Source organism: Apostichopus japonicus, chromosome 8 (genome assembly GCF_037975245.1).
Source record: "Apostichopus japonicus isolate 1M-3 chromosome 8, ASM3797524v1, whole genome shotgun sequence".
In the NCBI taxonomy this organism is placed as follows: domain Eukaryota; kingdom Metazoa; phylum Echinodermata; class Holothuroidea; order Aspidochirotida; family Stichopodidae; genus Apostichopus; species Apostichopus japonicus.
Window position 1 is genome coordinate 37,602,737 of NC_092568.1, and position 27,571 is coordinate 37,630,307.

Sequence of the window (27,571 nt, forward strand, 5' to 3'; positions counted from 1 at the left end):
GCATTAATGGATATCTACTGATGATAATTTAGTGTGTTGTGTAACTGTAAGCTCACATCTACAGATAGACACTAGTGTAGTCTGAAGCATTAATGGTTATCTACTGATGATAATTTAGTGTGTTGTGTAACTTTAAGCTCACATCTACAGATAGATACTAGTGTAGTCTGAAGCATTAATGGTTATCTACTGATGATAATATAGTGTGGTGTGTAACGTTAAGCTCACATCACCAGATAGATACTAGTGTAGTCTGAAGCATTCATGGTTATCTACTGATGATAATTTAGTGTGGTGTGTAAGCTCACATCCACAAATAAATACTAGTGTAGTCTGAAGCATTAATGGTTATCTACTGATGATAATTTAGTGTGTTGTGTAACTTTAAGCTCACATCTACAGATAGATACTAGTGTAGTCTGAAGCATTCATGGTTATCTACTGATGATAATTTAGTGTGGTGTGTAAGCTCACATCCACAAATAAATACTAGTGTAGTCTGAAGCATTCATGGTTATCTACTGATGATAATTTAGTGTGTTGTGTAACTGTTAGCTCACATCTTCAGATAGATACTAGTGTAGTCTGAAGCATTAATGGTTATATGATAATTTAGTGTGTTGTGTAACTTTAAGCTCACATCAGCAGATGATACTAGTGTAGTCTGAAGCATTCATGGTTATCTACTGATGATAATTTAGTGTGGTGTGTAAGCTCACATCCACAAATAAATACTAGTGTAGTCTGAAGCATTCATGGTTATCTACTGATGATAATTTAGTGTGTTGTGTAACTTTAAGCTCACATCTACAGATAGATACTAGTGTAGTCTGAAGCATTCATGGTTATCTACTGATGATAATTTAGTGTGGTGTGTAAGCTCACATCCACAAATAAATACTAGTGTAGTCTGAAGCATTCATGGTTATCTACTGATGATAATTTAGTGTGTTGTGTAACTGTTAGCTCACATCTTCAGATAGATACTAGTGTAGTCTGAAGCATTAATGGTTATATGATAATTTAGTGTGTTGTGTAACTTTAAGCTCACATCAGCAGATGATACTAGTGTAGTCTGAAGCATTCATGGTTATCTACTGATGATAATTTAGTGTGTTGTGTAACTTTAAGCTCACATCTACAGATAGATACTAGTGTAGTCTGAAACATTCATGGTTATCTACTGATGATAATTTAGTGTGTTGTGTAACTTTAAGCTCACATCTTCAGATAGATACTAGTGTAGTCTGAAGCATTCATGGTTATCTACTGATGATTATATAGTGTGGTTTGTAACTTAAAGCTCACATCTACAGATAGATACTAGTGCAGTGTGAAGCATTCATGGTTATCTACTGATGATTATTTAATGTGTTGTGTAACTTTAAGCTCACATCTTCAGATAGATACTAGTGTAGTCTGAAGCATTAATGGTTATCTACTGATGATAATTTAGTGTGGTATGTAACTTTAAGCTCACATCTTCAGATAGATACTAGTGTAGTCTGAAGCATTAATGGTTATTTACTGATGAAAATTTAGTGTGGTGTGTAACGTTAAGCTCACATCTTCAGATAGATACTAGTGTAGTCTGAAGCATTCATGGTTATCTACTGATGATAATTTAGTGTGGTGTGTAACTTTAAGCTCACATCTTCAGATAGATACTAGTGTAGTCTGAAGCATTAATGGTTATTTACTGATGAAAATTTAGTGTGGTGTGTAACTGTAAGCTCACATCAGTAGATGATACTAGTGTAGTCTGAAGCATTCATGGTTATCTACTGATGATAATTTAGTGTGTTGTGTAACTTTAAGCTCACATCTACAGATAGATACTAGTGTAGTCTGAAGCATTAATGGTTATCTACTGATGATAATTTAGTGTGGTATGTAACTATAAGCTCACATCTACAGATAGATACTAGTGTAGTCTGAAGCATTAATGGTTATCTACTGATGATAATATAGTGTGGTGTGTAACTGTAAGCTCACATCTTCAGATAGATACTAGTGTAGTCTGAAGCATTAATGGTTATCTCCTGATGATAATTTAGTGTGGTGTGTAACTTTAAGCTCACATCTTCAGATAGATGCTAGTGTAATCTGAAGCATTCATGGTTTTCTACTGATGATAATTTAGTGTGATGTGTAACTGTAAGCTCACATCTGCAGATGATACTAGTGTAGTGTGAAGCATTCATGGTTATCTACTGATGATAATTTAGTGTGTTGTGTAACTTTAAGCTCACATCTTCAGATAGATACTAGTGTAGTCTGAAGCATTAATGGTTATCTACTGATGATAATTTAATGTGGTGTGTAATGTGGTGTGTGGCACTTTAAGCTCACATCTACAGATAGACACTTTTTGTAGTGTGAAGCTTTTCACTGTCATCTACATACGATACTGGTAGAGTATGAATTAAGGAAATAGTTGTGAACTAGTGTGGTATGAGGTACTGTATGTAACATTGTCATATACAACTGACACATGTATTGATGAAGTGATTCCAAAACAGTAACAATGTTTTGTTGGAAAGTGTGGAAACAATGCAGGGATTAATTAAGAGCAATGTTGTTGTTTTTAATCCATTTTATATGATCTGCTATAGATTATCAAAGAAACAATTTGTGTTATTTTAATGGATTTTGCTATGCTGTTGTACCATTTCTTATAATAAGAACAATTTGTGTTCATTACTAAGTGTTATATTGCATAAGTACAAATAGACAAGAACATATATAATCACACCTCGCATCCTCCCCAACCCACCCCTCTCAGTTTTGTAACGACCATACATACTCACGCCTCACATCCCCTCAACCCATCCCTCTCACTTTTGTAATGACCATACATACTCGCACCTCACATCCACCCAACCCACCCACAACTCTCACTTTTGGAATGATCATACATACTCACATCTCACATCCCCTCAACCCACCCCTCTCACTTTTGTAATGACCATACATTCTTACATCCCACAATCCACCCCTCACACTTCTGTAATGACCATACATTAAATACTCACATCTCACATCCCCCAACCCACCCCTCTCACTTTTGTAATGACCATACATTCTCACACCTCACATCCTCCCAACCAACCCCTCTCTCTTTTGTAATGACCGTACATTCTCACATCCCACAACCCACCCCTCTCACTTTTGTAATGACCATACATTCTCACATCCTCCCAACCCACCCCTCTCACTTTTGTAATGACCATACATTCTCACATCCCACAACCCACCCCTCTCACTTTTGTAATGACCATCCATACTCACATATCATATCCTCCCAACCCACCCCTCTCACTTTTGTAATGACCATACATTCTCACATCTCACATCCCCAAACCCACCCCTCTCACTTTGTAATGACCATACATACTCACACCTCACATCCTTCCAACCCACCCCTCTCACTTTTGTAATGACTATACATACTCACACCTCACATCCCCCAACTCACCCCTCTCACTTTTGTAATGACCATCCATACTCACATATCACATCCTCCCAACCCACCCCTTTAACTTTTGTAATGACCATACATTCTCACATCCCACAACCCACCCTCTCACTTTTGTAATGACCATCCATACTCACTTATCACATCCTCCCAACCCACCCCTTTAACTTTTGTAATGACCATACATTCTCACACCCCCCAAACCACCCGTCACACTTCTGTAATGACCATACATGACATACTCACATCTCACATCCCCCAACCCACCCCTCTCACTTTGTAATGACCATACATACTCACACCTCACATCCTTCCAACCCACCCCTCTCACTTTTGTAATGACCATCCATACTCACATATCACATCCTTTCAACCCACCCTTTTAACTTTTGTAATGACCATACATTCTCACATCCCACAACCCACCCCTCACACTTCTGTAATGACCATACAATACATACTCACATCTCACATCCCCCAACCCACCCCTCTCACTTTGTAATGACCATCCATACTCACACCTCACATCCTTCCAACCCACCCCTCTCACTTTTGTAATGACCATGCATACTCACAACCTCACATTCCCTCAACCCACCCCTTTCACTTTTGTAATGACCATCCATACTCACATATCACATCCTCCCAACCCACCCCTCTCACTTTTGTAATGACCATCCATACTCACATATCACATCCTCACAACCCACCCCTCTCACTTTTGTAATGACCATACATTCTCACATCCCACAACCCACCCCTCTCACTTTTGTAATGACCATTCATACTCACATATCACATCCTCCCAACCCACCCCTCTCAGTTTTGTAATGACCATGCATACTCACACCTCACATTCCCTCAACCCACCCCTTTCACTTTTTTAATGACCATCCATACTCACATATCACATCCTCCCAACCCACCCCTCTCACTTTTGTAATGACCATGCATACTCACACCTCACATTCTCTCAACCCACCCCTTTCACTTTTGTAATGACCATCCATACTCACATATCACATCCTCCCAACCCACCCCTCTCACTTTTGTAATGACCATCCATACTCACATATCACATCCCTCAACTCACCCCTCTCACTTTTGTAATGACCATCCATACTCACATCACATCCTCCCAACCCACCCCTCTCACTTTTGTAAGGACCATACATTCTCACATCCCACAACCCACCCCTCTCACTTTTGTAATGACCATCCATACTCACATATCACATCCTCCCAACCCACCCCTCTCAGTTTTGTAATGACCATGCATACTCACACCTCACATTCCCTCAACCCACCCCTTTCACTTTTTTAATGACTATCCATACTCACATATCACATCCTCCCAACCCACCCCTCTCACTTTTGTAATGACCATGCATACTCACACCTCACATTCCCTCAACCCACCCCTTTCACTTTTGTAATGATCCTACATTCTCACATCCCCTCAACCCACCCCTCTCATATTTGTTTGTAATGACCATCCATACTCACACCTCACATCCCCCTAACCCACCCATCTTACTTTTGTAATGACCATACATACTCACTACCCTCCAACCCACCCCTCTCATATTTGTTTGTATTGAGAAATATGCAAAGTTTTTGCATTCTTTGCTTGCTTTCGAAGGAAAATGTTGAAGTCACATTATGAAAGTTATCGATCAGATGGACTGGAAAAGGTGGAATTGCATTAGTAATCTTCCCTTTTTTTTTTACAGCAAAAATTATTTAATCTTTTCTCTTCACAGATTCCTTGTTCTATAGTTTTACTCCCTCCCATTTCCCCTTCGAATTCACTTTTACCTTTGTGGCCCAATATATATGTCTATTATTTTTCTCAAGTCCAGTAATTCTCCTGTAAGAAAACAAACACAAAGGACTGTGAATAGCTACGTCTGATGCGACACGAATATAACCTAGAAGAAAGGCAGACAAAAATCATGTCTAAATTACTAAATTGATGTCATATCATGGTTTGTTTGATCAAGTTAGACAGATTTGTGTCGTTTCTGCTAGTAATAAATATTCCAATTACCTAGAATTGTCTTCTTGTGTCAGTCACACAAATCAAGATCTTTTATTAAATTAACTTTTCTTCTCCCTACAGCTGTATATTTGTGCAAGCGTACTATGCAAAACAAATCAAGACTGGAACTAGCAGATTACGAAGCAGTAAGTCAGTCATTTGATTTGCATTTTTCACTTTCTTAAAAACGGTCATGGATGTGCATGAACATAAAATTGGTTATGTTCACAAAGACGACTGCCCCCCTCTCCCCCTCCCCATCCTTCCTTTTCCCCCACTTTCCATGATTTTGCTATTTTGGTTATTCTACCATAAAACGTGATACACCTGACATTGACAATGTTTGCTGATGCATGGATTGGCTGATGGTTCCACAATGCCCCCATCCTTATTGATCCACCTCCCCCTGGCAAATGTCAGGCGATGTGTAAAGATCCACATGAAAATGAAAAGCCTGGAAGATAGTGCAATTAAATTGATCTACAATTGCTAGAATATATCTCTTTTAATTGAAATCATTACTCATTCTTCTGTTGATGATTTTTTGTGAGGTTCATCTTTTCTTTCTGTTTTGGTTTCAAACTTCAGGGAAAAGGAATGGCATTAGTGGATTAATTTGCGGAAAACACTCGAAACATAGTATATTGGTTAATATGATACATGGTGAAGGCTGTGAGACTAGTCAGCTTGTATTCCATTATTCATAAATGTCAAATTTGATAACTGTATGGACATTGAGCGTATTGTAGTTTACGAGTGCTGAGCAAAAATGAGCTTAGTAGACCAATTACACAGATCTGATTAAAACTTATAACAAGCTAATTCCTAAAGGCTTCGGTTACCAGAGGTGTCTAAAGTAATGGCGTCCGTGCCTTGTATTATCCATAAGAAGGAAATACTGCAGCTTAATACAAAATCAATATCTATTCATCAAGGATTCACATTTTTTTATTTAATTTTGTTTTTAAATTTATGATGATTTTCTTGTTGATGTAAGCTTTAAATTTAAGCCTTCTTCTGGCTCAGAGATTCTTGACATCATTTTGTCGTGTCAAACTGCATTAACCTAGACAGTCATTAACACGGGTAATCAGAGGGTGGGGAGACTATAGAGAGAAGAAATTTGTGTGTTTTAATTGTCTATACTATTGCTGAGACCTAAACCAAAGAAGGTAGTGTTACATTTTGATTAATTCAACATTTGTGATGACTCAAACACCAAATTTGTGACATATTTGGCAAAAGTGCAGACATGCTAAAAGAGAGGGCATGGCATACATTTTTGGACACTTTTGGTGACTCAGGGTTTTAATATTTGAATTAAGTAAATGCTAGCTGTCATAAATGTTTTTTGCCACGACCCAGTTATCCAACATGTAATACTGTGAAAGTTGTCAGTAGAAAAGGGGCCCCTTGAGTAAAATTTACTTTCACAGGTGAACATGTAATGTTATGGCCCACATATACAATGTTCAAAAAGTATGGCTATATATACATGATTTTCCCAAATTTTACCACACAGGAAAATTTAGCGAAGTTGCAGAGGATGTTTTCAAGGAAGTGGGAGTTTATCTTTATGCAAGCTGAGGCCCAAGCAAAGTAAGTAGTTTTGATCCATGTTTGTGTCAACAGAGCATGAATTTCTGGAACCAGTAGAGTAGTTGGATTTCATCAAGTACCAACTTGACAGGAGATTGTGCTTCTAATGAAAGCTATTGTTTACTTGCAGTTTACTTGAAGAAATATAGATTTACTTTGCACTTACCTGTCTCCTCACAACCTCACTCTACCATCTCTAGTCGGAACTGCTAACCATTTAACACTGTATGTACACTGGGCTCTAAGACCAGTCCTTCTCATTCTACAGTACAGTACAGTGTTAAAGGGTGTGAAGACTCGCCCAAAAAGAAACGTCTAATGCCGGTAATTGACCTAGTTTCGAATGAGGTGTAACAGAAGTGTTAAACACCACCATCGATCCCAGAAAATACACACAGCTTGCTACCGTCGGTATTAGACACTAGTGTACAGTCAGTACATACAACTGCGGTCAATACCCACAGCACAGTATACAAACGATACAGCGATGGACAGTCTCATGTCCAGCTAAAGATAACAAGATATCATGTTTCATTACTGTCTGCATTTTGTAGCGACACGAACAAAACGTCACTTGCAAGCAACGGAAAGTTAACTTTTCAGATGGCCGCACGCGGTTTGGGATGAGTCTTCAATGCCTTTAAAGTTTACCAGTTCACTCTAGGCATGGTAGAGTGAGAGTACTGAGATTATGAGGAGACAGACATGTAAGCAAAGAGAGTAAATATCCAAACCTGTTTCTGGATCACTTAATTTTGTTGGACGTCCATACTTCAGACTTTCTGTTGTTATTTATAATGATCTATCACTAATTGTGGTCATTGGAAGTTATGAATGCAATTTAAATGCCACATTTTGCAGCGCTAATTCATGATCACAACATACATGTGTTTACCACATACGTTTATTCAAGTACCTCTGTTTTAAAGTTGTGCCATCTTCTCTTGTGTAATTATCAAGCTGAAATTTAGTGTAACTCTAATTCTAATGTGAAACCTGTTGAATCCATGTGCCCCCGAGGAGCTTGCAGTTATGCACTGAAGATACATGCACATGGCCACATTTAACACACATGCCCTTTCGTCATGAATGATTGTGAAGTAGGCTGCTGAATGTCACCATTGGTAGTCAAATTTAATTATGATATCTTTCATACATTCGGGTGAGGATTTGTGCAATTGACAATACTGTCTCCTTTAAAAGTAACATTAAAAGTACAATCCCTTGATTAATGGAAATGATGCACTTGAATCGAAGAGTACACACATTTGGTTGGAGGAAAGTAAGAGATGATCTGATTAAATGTGACTCAGTGGCTCAAGGGAATCTTTAGGTGGCTAAAATTGATGACTAAACAAATTGGTAGAAATTCTCTGCCTCTTTAGGTCAAAAGTACACCCTCATAGCATTTTGTACCACAAAGATATGAATATTCCGAATGAGGTGACATTTTGCATCTGGCAACAGCAAACTGCATGACATCATAAGGGCAATTGAACTGGAAAACATTGTTGTTTTTCTGTACAATATTTAACCATTTATCCACAGACAACAAAAAATAGCATTTCTACAAAACATTCACATTTTTGTGATATTCTAAACACCAGAGAACATTGAGTGCCAAGCAAACGGTCCAAATGTATCACATTTTAAGGATAAATCAAAAAGAAGATAATAATAAGAACATAGAGCGTTTAAAGAACATCTGCCATAATATCATCACAGACTACCTGCTCCGATTTACTAGGACTGGAGTAAGGGTGTGATTTAGCCAATCAAATTTAGTCACAGTCAAACAACCTACCATATCTAGAGTTAAATACAAGCTATTGAGATGGGATTGTCAGCTAAAATAGTGGGGAATTTTCTCTCCTTCAACTGTCTACCAGCGGAATATCCTATTTTTAATGAAAGTGTTAGATTTCACAGTTATATTTATACTACTTTAATTTTATTGTTTTTGAGGTGCAAAATGTCATGTAGCTATGTTGTAGTACTAGGCCTACGGTACCTATCATGCTGGGATGAAGGGAATGTTTATTAAATAAAATTATTTCATTCTAGATTGAAGCACAACCTAAAGTAAAAGAAAGAAAGAAAAAAATTCTACACTTATTAATGATTATCTTCAATTATTTTGGCTTTTACTAAGGGCATTGTATTTCCCAGTCTGGTATTTCCTATGCAAGGCTGCCCCCCCCCCCATACCCTTACACTTATAACAGAAAACAGTCTCTGCCTAATGATGTCATCTATAAACATGTTGTGTGTATGTATTTTCAAGTCAGCCTTGGACAAGCATATTCTATCCTGCAAGGTACATCCTTACTTCATATATTGACCCTCTTTGCATATCCAGTGAGACGACATTCCTTCCCGTCATCGTACATGTTACAGCCTCAAATATACACAGAGGGTAAAACATACATCTGTTAGCTTTTACTTTTGCTTGTAGTTCAGAGGAATGCAGCTCTCACGGACCATGACTTTATTGAGAGAAGAAAAATGCATACAAGCATTCATGGGGATGGTGAACTGAAAACTTTGATGTACTTTCCCCTCGATCAGACATTGACCCTAAATGATAAAAAAAAAAAAATTGAAAAGGGGAAAAAAACGACAAAAAAACCCCCGAAAACACTCATGGCCTGATTCATTCGAAGACAGAGTGTTAGAGCGATGACATTCTCACTGCTTGGTATTATTCTCTGTCTATCCATATGTCAAGACATTAGCATTTAGAAATGCATTGTGGGCATACTATCTGGCGACATGGATGTAACACAGTCCCATATCACAGAGAAATTTGATTACATATTGCAGATGGTTTTCAGCAGACCTGTCATGGATATGTAGGCTTTGAAATTAGAGCTTCCTCAGATAGCTTGACTGTGAATTGCTTTAAAAGCAACTATGACAGCACTTTACATAGTTTCCTCTGATAGGTTTTGGTGATCATTGATTGTTTAAAAGGATATGGGGTTGGTTAATTGCTAGAGAAGTAGACACTTTCAGAGATAGAGAGGGGAGAGATGGAGACAGAAAGGGTGGGGGGAGGTGGATAATCTAGGCTGAAGACAAAATAGATGGTAGTGCTCACCCCTAAATCCTATTAGTGAAGACATTTTAACCATAGGCATAAAATCATTTCTTACATCTCCATTATCTATACCCCATCTTTTGTTGTTGTGCATCCACCCCTGGTTCCTGTCATCACATTTTAATCCAGTGGGGGAGGGGGTGGGGGGTTACTTCACATGTTGTAGGGGTGGTGTCAGGGATGAGAAGAGATCAGTGGCAGGGGCCCATGTTAAGATTATGTTTTTTTATAGGAAAATTTAATGTGGTATCATCTGCATGCATTATGAGTGCTATAAATTGATTGATTGGAACAGTAAAGAAAGTGTTTGTGTCCTACAAATTAAATGATTTATTTGTACAGTTGCAACCCTCGGAATGTTGCTTCATTTCTTCTAGTCCTGGTGCAATTCTGATGGACTTGTGCAGATTTCAAAATGTCAGCCGTTATATAGACCCACAATTTATCTAAACCATCTGTGTTAATACTTACATGGATCTTGATCAATAAAGCCCCTCCTCAAATGTAGTTTGTGCACAGCTCAATAAGTTCACAATCATAAATTTTTAAATCAACATTTGCCATAATGGAACAGTCCACAATGTTCAAGATAGTGGAATGTGCATGTTTTATTGTGTTAAGTAAAACTGTTGTACTGTTAGTCCTCACTGATTGAATTGTGTGTATGTACCTGAACAATACTATATAGTTAGAGTTGTAACAACCAGGGGGTGGGGTGGAGTTGATATGTCAACCAGGGAGGGGTTTTAGTGAAGATACAGGAGATAAGTGGTGATAAATTTTGGGAATTTGGAAACAATGTTGAAGAACCTTCGAATAGGTTGGTTGTACCGCAAATGTATGATATGATATGATATATCTTATGAACTGTATACTCAGATTCTTTGCGATATTCTGTCTGCCATTGGGGGAGGGGGGGGGAGGGGATGAGTTCCCATTGCCTTTTTTCTATGCAGTGGGAGGCTAAACTCCCAATATATACAGGGTAAATGCGCTCCTGACCATACTAACAGTGTTGAGTCTAGAATGTCAGTAACTAGAAAATGTACAAGTCTCCATTAAAAGGGTTCATTTCAAGGTTTTTTAAGGCTTTATTTTATTTATCCATGAAAATGCTTTATTTTACATGAAATATCAAATGATGTCATTGTACAAGTTAAGATGCAATTTGCATTACTTCGCTGTAATAATTGCATGACACCAATGATGATTTGGATGGCTTCTCAAAGAATTTGTTTGTGCATGAATCATTTTATGTCATTACTCTTAGGAGGTCCTATAAACATTTCCATGAAATATAATGACTCACTGCTGTTAAGTTAGGAATCCTTACATTACTACATGCTTAAATGACTATTCAAAAACATTTGTTTTTCTGGTTTCAGTTTGAAACTGCATAGTAATTATATGTAGGAGCAATCTCCCCCCCCCGCCCCCCCCCCCCTAAGCAAAGCAAGAGCAATATAGTGACCTATCCTGTAATGTTTTAAGCAATTAGGTATTCCTTACATGACTATATGCTCAGAACTTCTACTTCAAACATGTTTTAATTACAGTTTGAATTTTTCAAATGTATATTTAATGATTAGATGTTTGACAAATACACACACACACACATGCACACAAAAAGAACAGGTCTATCACTAGCACTTGTACAGGTATGCAGACATTATTAGCATTGTACACTATGTATTGACCAAACTGTTTCTCCCAAAAAAAATACAAAAATAAGAATGCATGGTTTGAGAAAGAAAGAAGAAAAAGGGGGGTGGGGAAAGACATAAGAACCTTGTCAACTATGTGAAAACAACAACACTAAGTAGAACAAACAGGACGTCACAATGCGGGATATTTTTGTCCTCTGAGGTCTAATTTTGGTTTTCTGTGTCATTTGTAGTTTGTCTTTTACTGGCTTTGATCTCAGCCTTGTTTTTGAAGCCATCAGAAGATGTGGATATATGTTTCAGAAGGTATCTCACAACAGTGACGACATGTTTGTTCCCTCCTTTGCCTACCAGAGACGGGGAGGAAGAGGAAAATCAATTTTTTATGTTGTCAATCGATACTCTATTAGGTCTTGTCTTAAGCCATCATTACTCCACATGCAAAGGTAGAAGATATTACACTTCTTCTGCTACTGCTGCTGCTTGTAATGCTACTCTATACTACTGCAGCATCGGCAGCCAACGTCGCCGCCGTTGTGCCTGTGGGCCCCCAACTTCGCTCTGGGTAATGTATTACCTCATGCATTGTCACCATGGCGACCATCCAAGGGACATTTGAATCGCAGTGTGCGTATATCGCTGGGAGTTGTATAAAGTTTTAACTATGTAGAACTGCTTCTTTATGTGCTCTTTGTTTTCATGATTCAAGTATTTGTTTGTTTTCGCGATTCAAGTATATCCTTGTTTTTATGATTCAAGTACGGGCGATGTAGAACTTGTGCTGGCAGGAGATGTGTTAAAGTAACGTGGTCGTTGTACAGCGACGGTAAATAATGAAAGCAAACAAGACAGGGTTTATAGGTTGTGCAGTAACTTTCTCAGTGTGTGTGATATATTTTATTGTATCACGTATTAAGTATTCTACCGAGTATTACCTTTGCTGTTTTCCTGTTCTCTTGATATGAATTAATTACAATATTTCTGCATATATGTCCCTCTGAGTTGTGGACTATAGATGATGCACTTAATTTAGTTCCTTTTAGATTGTCGGAAACTTGATCGAGAGGACAAAATTGGGAGAGGAAGACGGTGGATTAAGAGATTAAGAGAAGGATGGAGGATTAAGAAGGGAAAAAAAACTTGATAGAAGCTGAGCTATAGCCGGTTGAAGTAATACTTAATCCCATGGTTATCGTTTAAGATATTCTAGATCTATCGCCAGTTGTTGCTTTGGGGGTTCTTGAGTATAGACAAACCAACCCTGACAAAGTAGGAAAACAATTCTGCATGAGCTTTATACCACATGTATCCATTGTTTGTCTCTCATGTGGTGGAACTTTAAAGCAGAAATCATTTTCCTGAACATAGGCATCTAGGCTGTGCCAATGATCTCTGATCCATAACTTGGCCCCCTATGATGATGAATACATATAGTCTTTACCTTGACATTACTTCAAAGTTTCAACAACAAAAAATCAAATTAAGCTGCTGGGAAGGGTGAGAGAAGGATGGGAGCTTCTGAGATTGGAGATGTCCTACCACTTAAAATTATTCATTAGTTATAAATAATCTGATCTTTTGGAAACAAGGCTGATTTTTTTAATGTTCAAGTTAACAGACTGGAGTGTGGATGTTGATCCGTGTAGAACAGATGATGTGGGGGGAGGGGGGAGAAGGGGCGGTGGAAAGAATGTACCTTTCCACTGTCATCTGCTTGAGATGGCTCAGGATTTACGTAATGAACTTTATTTGAGCAATCTGCTTAATGCATAAATTGCAAATTATAGATACTAAGAAAGTTCCACACATCAGTATGTTTTGAATAGCTTCTCAAAAGGTTTGTGTAAATTTTTTGGTAACAAAACATACAGCAAATTGCTCACATAATTAGTGATAAGAACCGAATCTTATAACTTTCAGTGCTAACAGTATTAACCTGTTTATTCTTTCACTATATTAATGTATAATTGCAGAGGAAACAGTGGAATTAATATCTTCCTTAATTTTTATTTTCCATACTTGTGAATGTAGTTCATGTCTCATAACATCAGAATGAAAATTATAAACCATCAATAATGTAAAGCGATCTCCCTACCTATAGTTGCATTTGACTCAGCATCAATAGTCTGTGATTATACCTTTTGTCACATGGTTGTTCTAAAAACTGTGGGTGTGAAAATAAGTGTACCTCGTTCCCTCTATTTTATCATAGAACGGGTGGGAGGTGGGCACCGTAGGGGTTTCTGTCTGATATATAATACTTAAAACTTTCTCACCAAAGGATTGGAAACAACACAAAATAAGCACAGTGGTTATATAAAGACAGCATTTGTAATGTATTTGGCCTGAATTGTTTAAAGTTTCATGATGGTTTATACTGCTCCCAAATTTTAGCACTCTAATGTACTTTCTTTTAGAGGTCTGAAGTTTCCAAAATATTCCCAAACCTAAAAATGGTTCCTTTAAGACTGGGGTGGGCAACCTACGGCTCTCTAGCCACATGCGGCCCGCCAGTGATTTTTATCCGGCCTGTGAGATGTCTCAAGAAAGAGAAAAAAAAAAATCAATCTACTTTACATCATCACAAAAAAGGAGTTAGCTGCTTAGAATTTATCGGCACTAATGATACTGTCAGGTAGGCCTATTATCCCCATTAATTATCAACTGTAATGTATTGACATTATGTTTTTGTGAATACAGATTAAGCACACACACCTGTTGCTTGCAAGTCCTCAGAATCAAAGGTTTGCAATCAACAGCAGGTCGTTGTTAAGGAGGATTTTCAATCCTTATATCTGGCCCATTCATTCAAAAAGGTTGCCCACCTCTGCTTTAAGTTAATTGCATTGTTTGGAAAGTTATTTGAGAGTGATGATCCTAAAATGCTTGTTCAAGTTTTGAACATTAGAGACCATTATTGACTTCATTCCTCTCTTCATTGTCTTACCTCATGAACATCCAAACTGAGTGAGTTTTTGGAATTTCTGATTTTCTAGCATATTTGAGGAAACAGTGATGATCAATAAGGGTTTTAATTGATAATAGAGACTGAGAAGTAACTTGCAATGGTAAAGCTAGTGATATCAACTTTCCAAATATCATTCTGTTTGCCAGTCAATCAGTCATGTAAACAATCAATTAGTCAACCAATCAATCAACTCACCAATCAGTTAGTCTCATTAATAATCTAACACATTTTCTTTTAATTAATTATTACTGGTAGCATAGAAAACACTGACCATCTCCAATGACTTGCAGAGATGGTCAACAAAACTGTAGTTTCATTTTGCAACCATACACTTGTCCAATATACTATATTTTCCTTTTACGAGATTTTTAAATGAAGGCTGAACCTGCAAACGGTATATTATGACTTTGTTTCAATTTTCAAGACTATTGTCACTAAAGACGATTTAGAAACTGTCATTTTGACAGGATGATGACTGTCTTTCACCTGATATCTTTGCCTTGCAGCTATTAGTCATCACTCGTAAATTATTCAGAGAACAGAAAAATCCAGCTGATAGTAACGAGGAGAACGTTATTTCTTGCAGGAAAAAAAAAGAGAGAAAAGAAAGAAAGAATGTATCTGTCACGGAAAGTTACATTGAAAGTGGTTTAGACAGTGAGGTAATTTCCCCAGGTTAAGGCTAGTCCCTGGGATTTTCCAAGGGATTAACTAAACTGTGGTCTTTGTTTCCGTCGTAGTTGTCGACTGACAGCTGGTTAACCAAGGACTACTTGACCGGGGGCAAACATGACTTGCACCATTTAAAACTCGGCTGGCTGCCTATATCCCTAAGGAACAGACGCTATCTGAAAGTATACTGTAGGTATCGTAGGTGACAGAATGTGTTAACTATTGAGGGGCCTGAGCCATAGCCAATCAGGAGCGGGCTTCTAGATTGATGGACAGCTCTCAAGAGGTCTCTGATTCCAACATTGAATGTGATGTTTGTTTGTTTTTTTCTATCGTTAAAGTTGGTGTTTGATGTGACATTTTTTTAGAGTCGCGATCAACTCAGTACTGGAAAATAGAGAGTGTCCTGGAAGTTTTTACAATCCAGCTTGAATATATGACATCCACACACTAGGTGGGTGATTAATATGCTTAACATTTAATACTTATAGCAGGTGTTAATTCAGTTGGTATTTAGTCTTGTCAAGTATATCTGAGATGAATGTTCATCTACTTATGACATGTATACATGAATTTACTTGTGTGTCTATACTGACCTTTGTATCTTGTTGTATGAAGTGATTCATCTACTTAAGTCATTAGTTTTCTTACATCAGAGTTGTGTTAGGTAATTGTGCTAATTTCATCATAGATTCATCCACTCTTATGTCTACTGACATTTGCAGCTTCTTGTATCAGGTATAACATCTCCTTATGTCATTAGTCACTTGTTTCAGGTATATTCAGTTATTGCTTTTAGAAAAATACTTGGCTTAAAACACCTATTTTGGTAGACTTGATCCTAAATTTAATCAACATTGCAGAATTACCATTTTGACCTTCCCGTAAAGGTCACAGTTGTTCATCCTGATAACTATCACAGAATGTTGTAGATATGTAGAGACTGGGGCACATTCTGACCAAGGATGAAGGTCACATGTAAGTCAATCTCTTGTTGCCTCACATATACAGTATACTTTTAGATCCCTCAAATTGACAAATCTGTTTCTAACCCTGGAATGCATGTAAGTCAACTAAAAGCATCTCTTTGTCTTGCTTCAAGCTCACTTTCATAGCTCCTTTAAACATGTTTTTTAATGAAACTATATTAACCACAATAATTTCGACCAATTGAGGCAGGAATCAAGGTTCAGTTGTATTTATATGAATGTGTATCAGGTAACGTATATATCTCCTATGAGATATCACCTATTCATGCATGCATGACCAACCATTTGACTCCTCTTATACAATAATTACTCAGCATTTAGTTCTAGTTGCCAGCTAAGGGCTTCAGTTTGGAGTAATTCTCTCAGCACTCTCAGTGCAGCTTTCCAGCTATATATGTCTGACACTCTGTCATCTCTTTTCACTAAATCATGGTCTTATTATTCATGTGTTATCGAGTAGAAATCAAAGTTGAAGTAATTGCTTGTAAATTGCTATCTGGAGCTATCAAACTAAGTTGGGCAAATGGCTGTTATTAAATCATTGTAGGTCGAATTTTGTAACAGCAATAACCGTTACATCATCTTGTTCAATGTTCCTCCACTTTTGGCAAATATAAAACTAGGCAAAGAAAAAGGAAAAAGCAAAACATATGCATAAATCAAAAAAGAAAGAAAATGAGAAAAGTTTGTTTGGATATTGCCATTGGTTACCCTGGTGCAATCAGTTTACTTTCAATTAGGCCAAGTGTTTTTATAATTTTTTTTATCCTCCCCTGCCTCTCATGCAAGTGTGTAGGTCGTGTATTCATCTGTGATCTTTCTTGATTTACCTTTTAAGGAGTGTAATTTAATCTTGATGTCTTCCTGTAACTATCTCCATGGTACTCTACTCAGTAATAGTAAACGCTGGAACAAACTCCAAGTGGCACAGAAGAAATGCATGTCATGCTCAATTCATATGAGATCGGGGCCAGTATCTAAATTGAAATAGCCCCCTCCTTGAGTCAAGAAATTCTCCCCCTTCTATAGCTGGAGAACTTTGATTTATCTGTAGACATTGCCAAATGGAAAATCCGGAATTTAATTGGGCAGAATAAATGGAACATGCAGTCCTTGTTTCCTATTTTATTTTTGTAATTTTTTCAATTAAAATGGTGAGCCATCTTTACTTATTCTCCATATTAATTGATCAATACTTGCCAAAAAAAAAGGCCCCCCAAAGAGGTGATGTTAGTTTTAGAATAATTCCTCAAAGTCCCCAGACTAAATTATAGCTTCTAAGGGTAGCATTTTGTAGCTTAGGGCAGCTTTAAAAATTGAAAGTTGAGGTGCTTGGAACAAATATTTTGGCTTGAAACATCGAAAATATGTTTTAAAAGATCTCTAGACAATAATTACGAATGAAATGGTATATTTACTCCTAACAGATCTGCATTCATATACTACCACAACCATTCAAGTTTCACAGAGCTAGATAGGACCGGTATGACAGCGCCCTCTGTTGACTTGGCATTGTAGGAGAGCCGCATTGGTGGGACAAAAATAAATCATGTAATGGAATAATAATTGGATTACATCATTAATATAATCAGTTAATTAAAATAATATACTCATGATAACAATAATAAATATAATTATGATAACAATAAAATATATATGATAACTAAAAAGAACAAATGAAAATAATCGTATAATGATACATAATAATAATATAAATTGTTTATTGGAAGGAGCAGTATCCACAAAGTTTGTCAATATCCATGACATGGCTGGAACAAACACCAAGTCTTAATTTCAATGAAAAATACAATTTTAATGCTGCTTTAAGCACAGAAACACTTGTCGTCGCTGTACCTTTCCTTGCATCTGTTAACCCGAGAGCTATGTAGAGATGGCGTGCAGTTGCGATATCCGGTTTTACCTCCTTCACGTTTGAATTAGTCGCATCCTCTTGCAGGCATCTACAAACCAAGAAAAAAAGAATGTAAGGGCAGGAATCATGGGGGTTCTCCTTGAATTCATCCCAGAGAAAAGAAAGATTTCAATTCAGAGAGAAGTAAAAAAATACAAGAGCCTATAAGAGGATGTAAAGCATTTTACAAATTATGCAGCATCAGGAACATGGCACAAGACAAAAAGCAGGATAAAATTACCGAAAAGACACGTTGCTGGCACGTAGCGAACGAATGAATAAAATATATTCAGTATGTGCACAGACGCTTGGAAAAAGTGGGTATAGTTACTAGTCAAACCTAGTATTGACAAATTTTTTCTTTGCCAGTTATTAATTGTACACCATTTCTATACATCAGTTCTTTACATATTTATATGCATTGTTTTAATGCTGAAATGAATATGTTGTGTTCCTACGAAGGGTTACTTATTTGCGTGGGAGTAGGTGAACATTTTTCATCATGTAAGTTTTATTTCTTCATTTAATATAATTGCTGACTTTTTGTCATGTCCATTGAATAATCTCAAGCCGTGTCATCTTCAATCAGTGAAATCAAATCTGGTGAATGATTTGTAATAAATCAATATTCATTCATGTTGAATGTCTTTTCTATAAGTTGGATTGTATACATGGAAAGGGGAAGTGGGGGGGGAGGGATTAATGGTGTTGAAGATAAAACAATCTGGACTTGGCATGGTTCAGATACCCAAAAAACAATGTCCCTCAGATAATTCCCTTTATATAAATGTATTGTCTGTCTATAATTCCACATTTGACATCTGAAATCTGAAGTCAATAAATTCTTAAAATTTGGTACTTTATTTCTCACCATGTTTGAATGCTGCATTCATGCTAATACAGTGCAAACTGTCAAATTGCTGAGTTGTAGAGCTATATACTCAAATGTAGAAATACCTTTCTCATTTTAAGCCAAAGAATGGAGGCAAAAAAAAAATTGCAATTTAAAGCCCCCAGCAGTAGAACATGAAATGGATTTAAATTTTCCCTTGAGAAAAAAAAGGGCTCAACTTTGAATAATTGGGTTATCACCAGCGTGTTTGTACTGTGCTGGCACTGAAGGCTCCAAAAATGTTGATTGGTCTAAACGGAAAGAAGCAGGCAATGTTCACTTCAGAAGCTTTGCTTTGCCGAGAGACGGAGGTAAAAATGTGCTCTTGTTCATGCATGTTTTAAATTACACGGCCATCTTTTAGAAAAGATGCGAAGAAGGAAAAATATTTGTAATATATGCATTAATGGATTTAAACTTCATGTTCTAAAGAAGAATCCTTTTGTTTCTTACTCTTTGTAAGTTTCTGTTGTGTCTGGAAAGAGACACTGTCGCACATCGAGATCCGTGTTGAAAGTTTTAATTAAATTTTGGGTTTTTCCGCAGGTAAGGTTTTTGTGTCACTAATGTTTACAATAGCAAAAAAAAAGAAAAGAAAAATTGAGACAGAGAGAGAGAAAGAGAGAAAAGTCTATTGAATGATTGCGGTTTGGTAATACATGCCAGATATGACAGCTATACCCAATGTTAATAGGGAATCTCAACAAATTTCTGCTGTTTTTATCATTTGCCCTAGTTTGATAAAAGAGCAAATATTCATATCGGTAGTCTGTTTGTAATTTCCACCACCTTTTTTGCTCAGGCGACGGTTTGTAGCTGTAAATCGGTTCGTCGGCAGTTTGATATCACTCCTTGTTTTTTTTTTTTATTGTGCAAATATTTGCACAGTAAACTTCTTGTTTATAGACTACTCAGAGTAGGGTGGGTTGTCTACCACATGTAATGTCATCATCGTATTTATCTTCTTGTCATCTTTTCCTCTGTCCTCCGTATCAAATTTCTAGAGTTGACAAGAAACGAGATAAGATGGAAAGGAAGGTACTGGATAGTCAAGAGCGAGCATTCTGGGACGTACATCGTCCAGTCCCCGGCTGCGTCAACACCACAGAAATGGACATCAAAAAATTATCCAGGATAAACAGAACCCACAAGAAAAAGAAGGTAAATGAACTAAATAGTAACAATTTGTTTTATTTAATTCCTGCTATTCATAATTTAAGAGAAGCTGGCTGCTTTTCAGGGCTTAATTATTTATCAGAATATGCAGTTTGTGCATTGCTGGTTTGTGGCGTTACTCTGTGTCTACAGATCTTAGTGAATATTTCATCTTTTTAATGGCACACATTATGCCTAGAACACTCTGACAGCAGATTGAGCTCAAGGCCTAGCCTATTTTATAGGTATAACTCTGGTCTGGGCAGGGAAGTTTTCATTATTATTATTAATTAGAGTAATTATACCTGCATGCTGCACTTTTTTTAGGCGAGATGGAATAATTTGTGGTGTTGCTATGGGACAGTGCATTATTGTTGTTCAAGTTAAAAAATTACAGCATCTCTCATGAAGTCCAATATAGGGTTGTATTAAGAGAAACGTTACATTACCCTTGCTAACAGCTTGGAACCAGGATGGTTATAGGTCAAACATTTGTTTTAGTTGGAGATATAGGCTTTGTGTTATCACATTAACTTTCCTTTAATGAGTTGACTAAGGATTCATAATAGAAGTGATTATGTAGAACAACAGGTTCAGAATAGCTAGCAACCATATAAAGTGCTCGTAAAATATTGAGCTAAGATTTTGGGTAATTCCCAATAGAAAATTTCTTTGATACACTCCAAGAGAAGCCTTAGGGGCTCTGAATCAAAAATTTAAATATGGCTGGGATGTAGGAGGAGAAGGAGGAGGGGAGAGGTGGGGGGGATGCTGATTCCAGCTGTTTCCTTGTCCTTGCCATTATGCATCTATGTCAAAACATTGTGAACATAAATTCCGGCTTTAAACACCCTGGATTTGTTCCGTTCTTGTTCATTATGTTAATCCCATGTCTGTGGTTCGGCATGGCAAAGCATCCGTCATCAATCTGTCAGTCTATATGTCCGTCCTCTTTCACGTCGGTCTGTCTGTCTGTCTGCATGTTCTGCTAGCATTAATTACTGGCTGTTTCAGTTTTAATAAGTACATTGACAGTTTACTAGTGTCTATCAGTTGCAACTAGAGGACAGCTTGTTGCATCATACAGACCTGGTTGTCCGTCCATAGATTTGAATAGAAAAGGTAGAAGACGAAGGATGAGATTCTACTGATCAATTGGTATCAGTTTACTTCACTTGAGCTCAAATTTCAGATAATGCTGCCTGCTGCTAACCTGGGGTACTCTTAGCTGCCTGCCTCCTACAAGCCTCTCAGTTACAATCCATTCATCTACACACTAGGACAGCACATTGAGCCCTGGGAAGATAATTCCCGGGTTTTTACGAATTTCTTTGTCTTATCAAGCTTTCTTCCTTTGAAGACTGTCATTATAAGTTTGTTGTAATCGTTCAAAGGCTGCACATGACTGCCTATCACCTTGGCGCAGCTTTTGTGTGGTAATTACGTCGTCTGATAAGGCCCACTCACTTGTTTAATTTTCTTAAAATCTACTTTATACACTTAAAGGTCACAATTGCTTCATCATTTATTCATACATCATTAGTGTTGGTAAACAATTAAATATATCAATCTACCAAGACTGAGGTCGTTAATCAATAAAGAAAAAAAATTTAAAAAAATTTCAAAGCCTGGAGACTCCCGCAGCAATTAAGAAAACTGAAAAGCGTTTAAAACAGTAAGCCATGAGTACCTACACTCGTTGCCTTATTCAAAAACTTTGCATGAATTAAAATGCATAAAGGAGGTTACTTAATTGTCAGGAAACTTGAAGGGCAGCAACCATTGTGGAAACTAGTTGCATTTAGCTGGATTTGAGTGCTATGTAGTTAAACAAGCTGTTTCATATAAAATACAACCAAACATGCATATTAAAAGTGATATTAAAGGTGAGACTTACAAATAGCTTGGTTTAAGTTTGCCTTCGCTGTTTGGAAGGTTGACTAAGAAGTCTCTCGGAATTGATCAAGTATGGGAGGGTAAATAAAGAAATATAAAGGTTTAGTACTTAAATGTCCTGGGAGGTTTAATATGAAGTCTGATATTAAGTCAAGCAATTTTATCACAAAACCATCATGATAAACCTAAAGAGCAATTCTTGCTTGCTGTTTTCCAAGCTGTGCAGATGTGGTTATACTTGAGTGTATGTTTGTATCACGTTACCATACACACAGAGTTGAGACACACACAAGTCCTCACACATGGGTATGCACAAATATGGTTACTCTTTAGTGTTTGTTTGTATCACGTTACCATTCACACAAAGTTAGGACACACATCTGCACACACGGGTATGGGCAAATGTGGTTATACTTTAGCGTATGTTTGTATCACGTTACCATACACACAGAGTTGAGACACGAACAAGTCCCCACACATGGGTATGCACAAATATGGTTACTCTTTAGTGTTTGTTTGTATCACGTTACCATTCGCACAAAGTTAGGACACACATCTGCACACACGGGTATGCGCAAATGTGGTTACACTTGGGCGTATGTTTGTATCATGTTACCATACACACAGAGTTGAGACACACATCTGCACACACGGGTATGCGCAAATGTGGTTATAATTCGTATGTTTGTATCATGTTACCATACACACAGAGTTAGGACACACATCTGCATACACAGGGGTGTGCGCAAATGTGGTTATACTTGGGCGTATGTTTGTATCACGTTACCATACACACAGACTTGAGACACACACAAGTCCTCACACATGGGTATGCCACAAATGTGGTTATACTTTAGTGCATGTTAGTATCACATTACCGTACACATATAGTTGGGACACACATCTGCACACACTGGTATGCGCAAATGTGGTTATACTTTAGTGCATGTTAGTATCACATTACCGTACACATATAGTTGGGACACACACACACATCTGCACACATGTGCATGGTCAGATGAAATCATGGAACTTCTGCCTCCTAGGGGATAAAGAAGGAACAGAAATACTCTGAATTAAGAATTTTTTATGATCGATGATGTGGATTTAGATGCAAAACTATACAGCTGTGATTCATGACATTCATAAATGACATGTTAAATTAATTTGATAGTTTTATAGCCAACTTCAGATATGAAATATTTAAATACATATTAAGTAGTATACAAGATGGCAGTAAGCATTTTACCAGAATTAATTAGATATGGTGATATTTCTGGACTATTTAGCCATGCTGAAAAAAACATATGCCCATCATCATCATGTAAGCAGATAAATGGCTGGTATCATTATATTCAGCTGCATCAAGTACACAAGATCATGAGATTTTGTCCAGCTTCTCTCCACTCATCCCTACATTAATACCAAACGTCTCAGTCAGAGTATGAACAAGGAAGACTTGTATACTTTGGCTATAAACATTTCAAATGCTTCCTGTGTAACACCTAAATCTGTTATAAATGGTATGTTTCTGCTCTGGTGCTCATACTTTTTGGTTTGTATTCATACTCAGCAAAATTAAGTAAACAGCACATATACTGGTACTCATACTAATATTAGTATACTCTGGACCTTGTACGCATACTCGGAGCTTTGTATTCACACTGCAAGTGTGGTTGGAGGAAGATTTGGGGATTGCTTTTCTTGACCCACCATGGGTCACTGGCCTCTCCCTTTCATAACATTTAGAAGGTTATTCACTGGGGGTGGGGGAGGGGCAAGTGCATGAATATTACCAATTGTTATAAGTAAGGTAGATCAGAGTGCATATCTATAGGATATAGGTAAGTATCTTCATTAGTAAATACCCAAACCAGTAAGTTTTAGGGATGTACAAGGTGGATTACGAATGTATACATGTATCAACTCTTGAGATGTTTTGCATCACTTATGGAGAAGAGAGCAACAAACAGAGAACCATCATTATCCTTAAATTGCTCATTTTGTCCAAAACAGATGACGTTCGTGACGGAGGATGGTCTAGATCATGATAACCATTCTGATGGTAGTATACAGACACATGCAGAAGAATTACAGAAACAAGTGAGTATGATTAACATAGGTGGTATACAGACACATGCAGAAGAATTACAGAAACAAATGAGTATGATTAACATAGGTAGTATACAGACACATGCAGAAGAATTATAGAAACAATTGAGTATGATTAACATATGTAGTATACAGACACATGCAGAAGAATTACAGAAACAAGTGAGTATTATTTACATAGGTAGTATACAGACACATGCAGAAGAATTATAGAAACAATTGAGTATGATTAACATATGTAGTATACAGACACATGCAGAAGAATTACAGAAACAAGTGAGTATTATTTACATAGGTAGTATACAGACACATGCAGAAGAATTACAGAAACAAGTGAGTATGATTAACACAGGTAGTATACAGTCACATGCAGAAGAATTACAGAAACAAGTGAGTATGATTAACATAAGTAGTATACAGACACATACAGAAGAATTACAGAAACAAGTGAGTATGATTAACATAAGTAATATACAGACACATGCAGAAGAATTACAGCAACAAGTGAGTATGATTTAACATAGGTAGTATACAGAAACATGCAGAAGAATTACAGAAACAAGTGAGTATTATTAACATAGCCTGTCACATAAATAATCATGTGATTGTAAATGCTTTGTGGTATTGGCCTATACCTGTTTATAGATGCTGTTGACAATTGCATTTACTCACTTCCAACATTCACATTAAAAAAACTCTAGTTGTGACATGAAATTTTCCAAAGTGTCAAGGCTTGAAAAATTAATTGGATTGGATAACTCCTGGCTGCATACTAAGTTCTCAGTGTATGCATTTGTGTACATACTGCACATTTTATACAGTACTGAGTAAATTGTACAATAGTAATATGATGTGGCCACAGAGTAGGTGTGCAATTTGGCTATGTTTAAATGGCAAATCAATGTGAAATTAGCTTTAATACAGTATATACTGTTCACCACAAATTGCTGGGAATGGCTGATACTTAAGTTGACAGGACTAATTGGCCATTTGACGGAAACTTAAATTTCTGTACACATATTATAGTATCTGATCCATTCATTTAATGTGTATATGAAACATTCAAGGGTGGAAACACTATGATGCTACTACCATGGGAAGCTTGCATGCCAATCGCTAATGATCTAGCCAACTGGCACAAGTATCATGGAAATACATTGCCAGCTAATGCTATCTAATGTTCTCCTTTACATAATTTGCAAGCTAATAATTCTGTAAGAGGTAGTCATTACAAGAAGTTGCACTTAGACACTTTTAACCTTGAACAAACAATAATAGCTATTATTGCCAAGAGAGAAGAAAAAAAACACAGCATCTTAACAGCATGGCTATTATCAGTGAAAATTAAGTTAAATAGCTAATGTAGGAATATTTCCTTTGAAACCATTTGATACCATAGGCACTGTACATGGAAAAGACTTATGTATTGTATTGTTAACATAAATCAATAACATGGAAAATGTAAAAAATGGGGGGAAAAACTGCATTAAAATATATAAGCTGATTTAAAAAGTTATAATGATTCTTTATGCTCAATAATATATAGTTTAACAACTTTCTCTTGATATCAGTCTTTGACAAATTTTACTGGAAATATGTTCAATTGTAACACCGACAATGGTTTCATTCAGACCTTTTGTTGTATCGCTGAAAAGGAGAAAAATTTGAAAGGGGAAAAAATTTCTCATGGACGTGCATTTTGTAAAGGCAAGCATGTAAATTGATGCTAATCTCATTCCCTGAAGCTGTAAGGACAGATTTCAACAAGGTCAGTAGTCCTTGCAGCTGCTAGATTTTAAGCAAACACATATCCAATCATTCATTGTCGTGCCATTTCCAGGTGCACGACAAAGGTATCCAATTCCTGGATCGAGGTGCCCAATCATCTCTTACATATAGCTCTCTCTCTCTCTCTCGCTTTATGTTGCGGTGGTATATATCATACGCGCAGCACTGCAACAACTCACTTAATAACCGTGTAATGTGGACAGCATGGTAATCATAGCAACGCATAGCAGTCCTCATCAATTTTACATTGTGTGTTTCATACGTGTTTGAAGTAAAGATAGTAGGCAAACACGCTTCAGCAGAAGGCATCATTGGCATATTGGCAAGTTGAGGGTGAAATGTAATTAGGCACGTACAGAATAATCCGCTGATTCAGTGTTCCGTGATGATACTTGCCTCTCTTTTTTTTATCTTTTCTTTCTTTTGGCGTGTGTATGTGTTGTGATTTTGAGAAGGTAGCGAGAGAAAATTACTGTCAATTATGTAAGATAAAATCTAGATTTGGAAGACTTCTTGGAAAGAGAAATGTTTGAATCACCATCAAAGTTAGGTAGGAAGTTAAGATGTCGAAACACAAGTCACTAAAATCTGTGTCTTTTGCTAACAGAGAGCCTATTTGTCTCTTTTCAATGGGTTTGGTAGATTCCTTTCTTCCCCAGTATGTTCCAGTCTAGGGTAAGTTGGTAGCAGCATGCACCCACCCATGTTGAACATGAAAGGTAATAACATCCCCTTTGCCATCCAGAACAGGTCTGTAGGATAAACTATCAAAGTTTGTTTCTGAATCTGTTTAATATCCTAGTTTTCAGGTTTAGACTTACTTCTCTAATGTTTAATTTAACTGTTAACAAATCATTCTCCAAATGATAATACTTTAAGCATAGCTGGCTGGTCACAAACCCGTACAACCATGCTGAAAATAATGATGAACACTGCAGAAGGTAGATCTAAACCAACATATGGTAAAAGCATCTTCATCGCAGAGTGGAATTTTGTTAAAACTTCTCCAGCGGGCCATAAATGTATTTGATTGGCTGCTAGGAAGGTCACCAAACTTTCTGACCTACCAATTTGTGTTCAAAGACAACTATGTCTGACCAATTTAATGAGTGAGGATTATAAATGTGCATGATTTTCCTATACTTGGCGACCACCAAAGACCTGACTAAAAGGACACTGCAAAGAAGTGTAATAGTTGGGCAGTATTAGCTTCTCAAATAGGATGTCATGGTGTTAGTTTGTTTCATTTTCCAAGCTAATTAATGATCATTATGGGTTAGTTTACTACATATATGATGCAGACTA

At 37.0% G+C, this 27,571-nt stretch overlaps 1 protein-coding gene across 18 annotated transcripts in view; it reads left to right on the top strand.

The window, feature by feature from the left end:
* The window catches only part of LOC139971895 (regulator of G-protein signaling 7-like), a 141,728-nt gene that overhangs the window by 76,244 nt on the left and 37,913 nt on the right, over nucleotides 1–27,571 (top strand). For all 18 annotated transcript variants that reach the window (XR_011794522.1, XR_011794523.1, XR_011794520.1 and 15 more), the window contains 4 exons: nucleotides 5,601–5,665; nucleotides 7,042–7,118; nucleotides 20,320–20,476; nucleotides 24,383–24,469. Coding sequence is in view for 11 of the 18 variants with exons in the window: in XM_071978717.1 (XP_071834818.1) it covers nucleotides 5,601–5,665; nucleotides 7,042–7,118; nucleotides 20,320–20,476; nucleotides 24,383–24,469 (386 nt within the window). In the remaining 7 variants the exon portion in view is untranslated. The remainder of the gene's footprint in view (nucleotides 1–5,600; nucleotides 5,666–7,041; nucleotides 7,119–20,319; nucleotides 20,477–24,382; nucleotides 24,470–27,571) is intronic.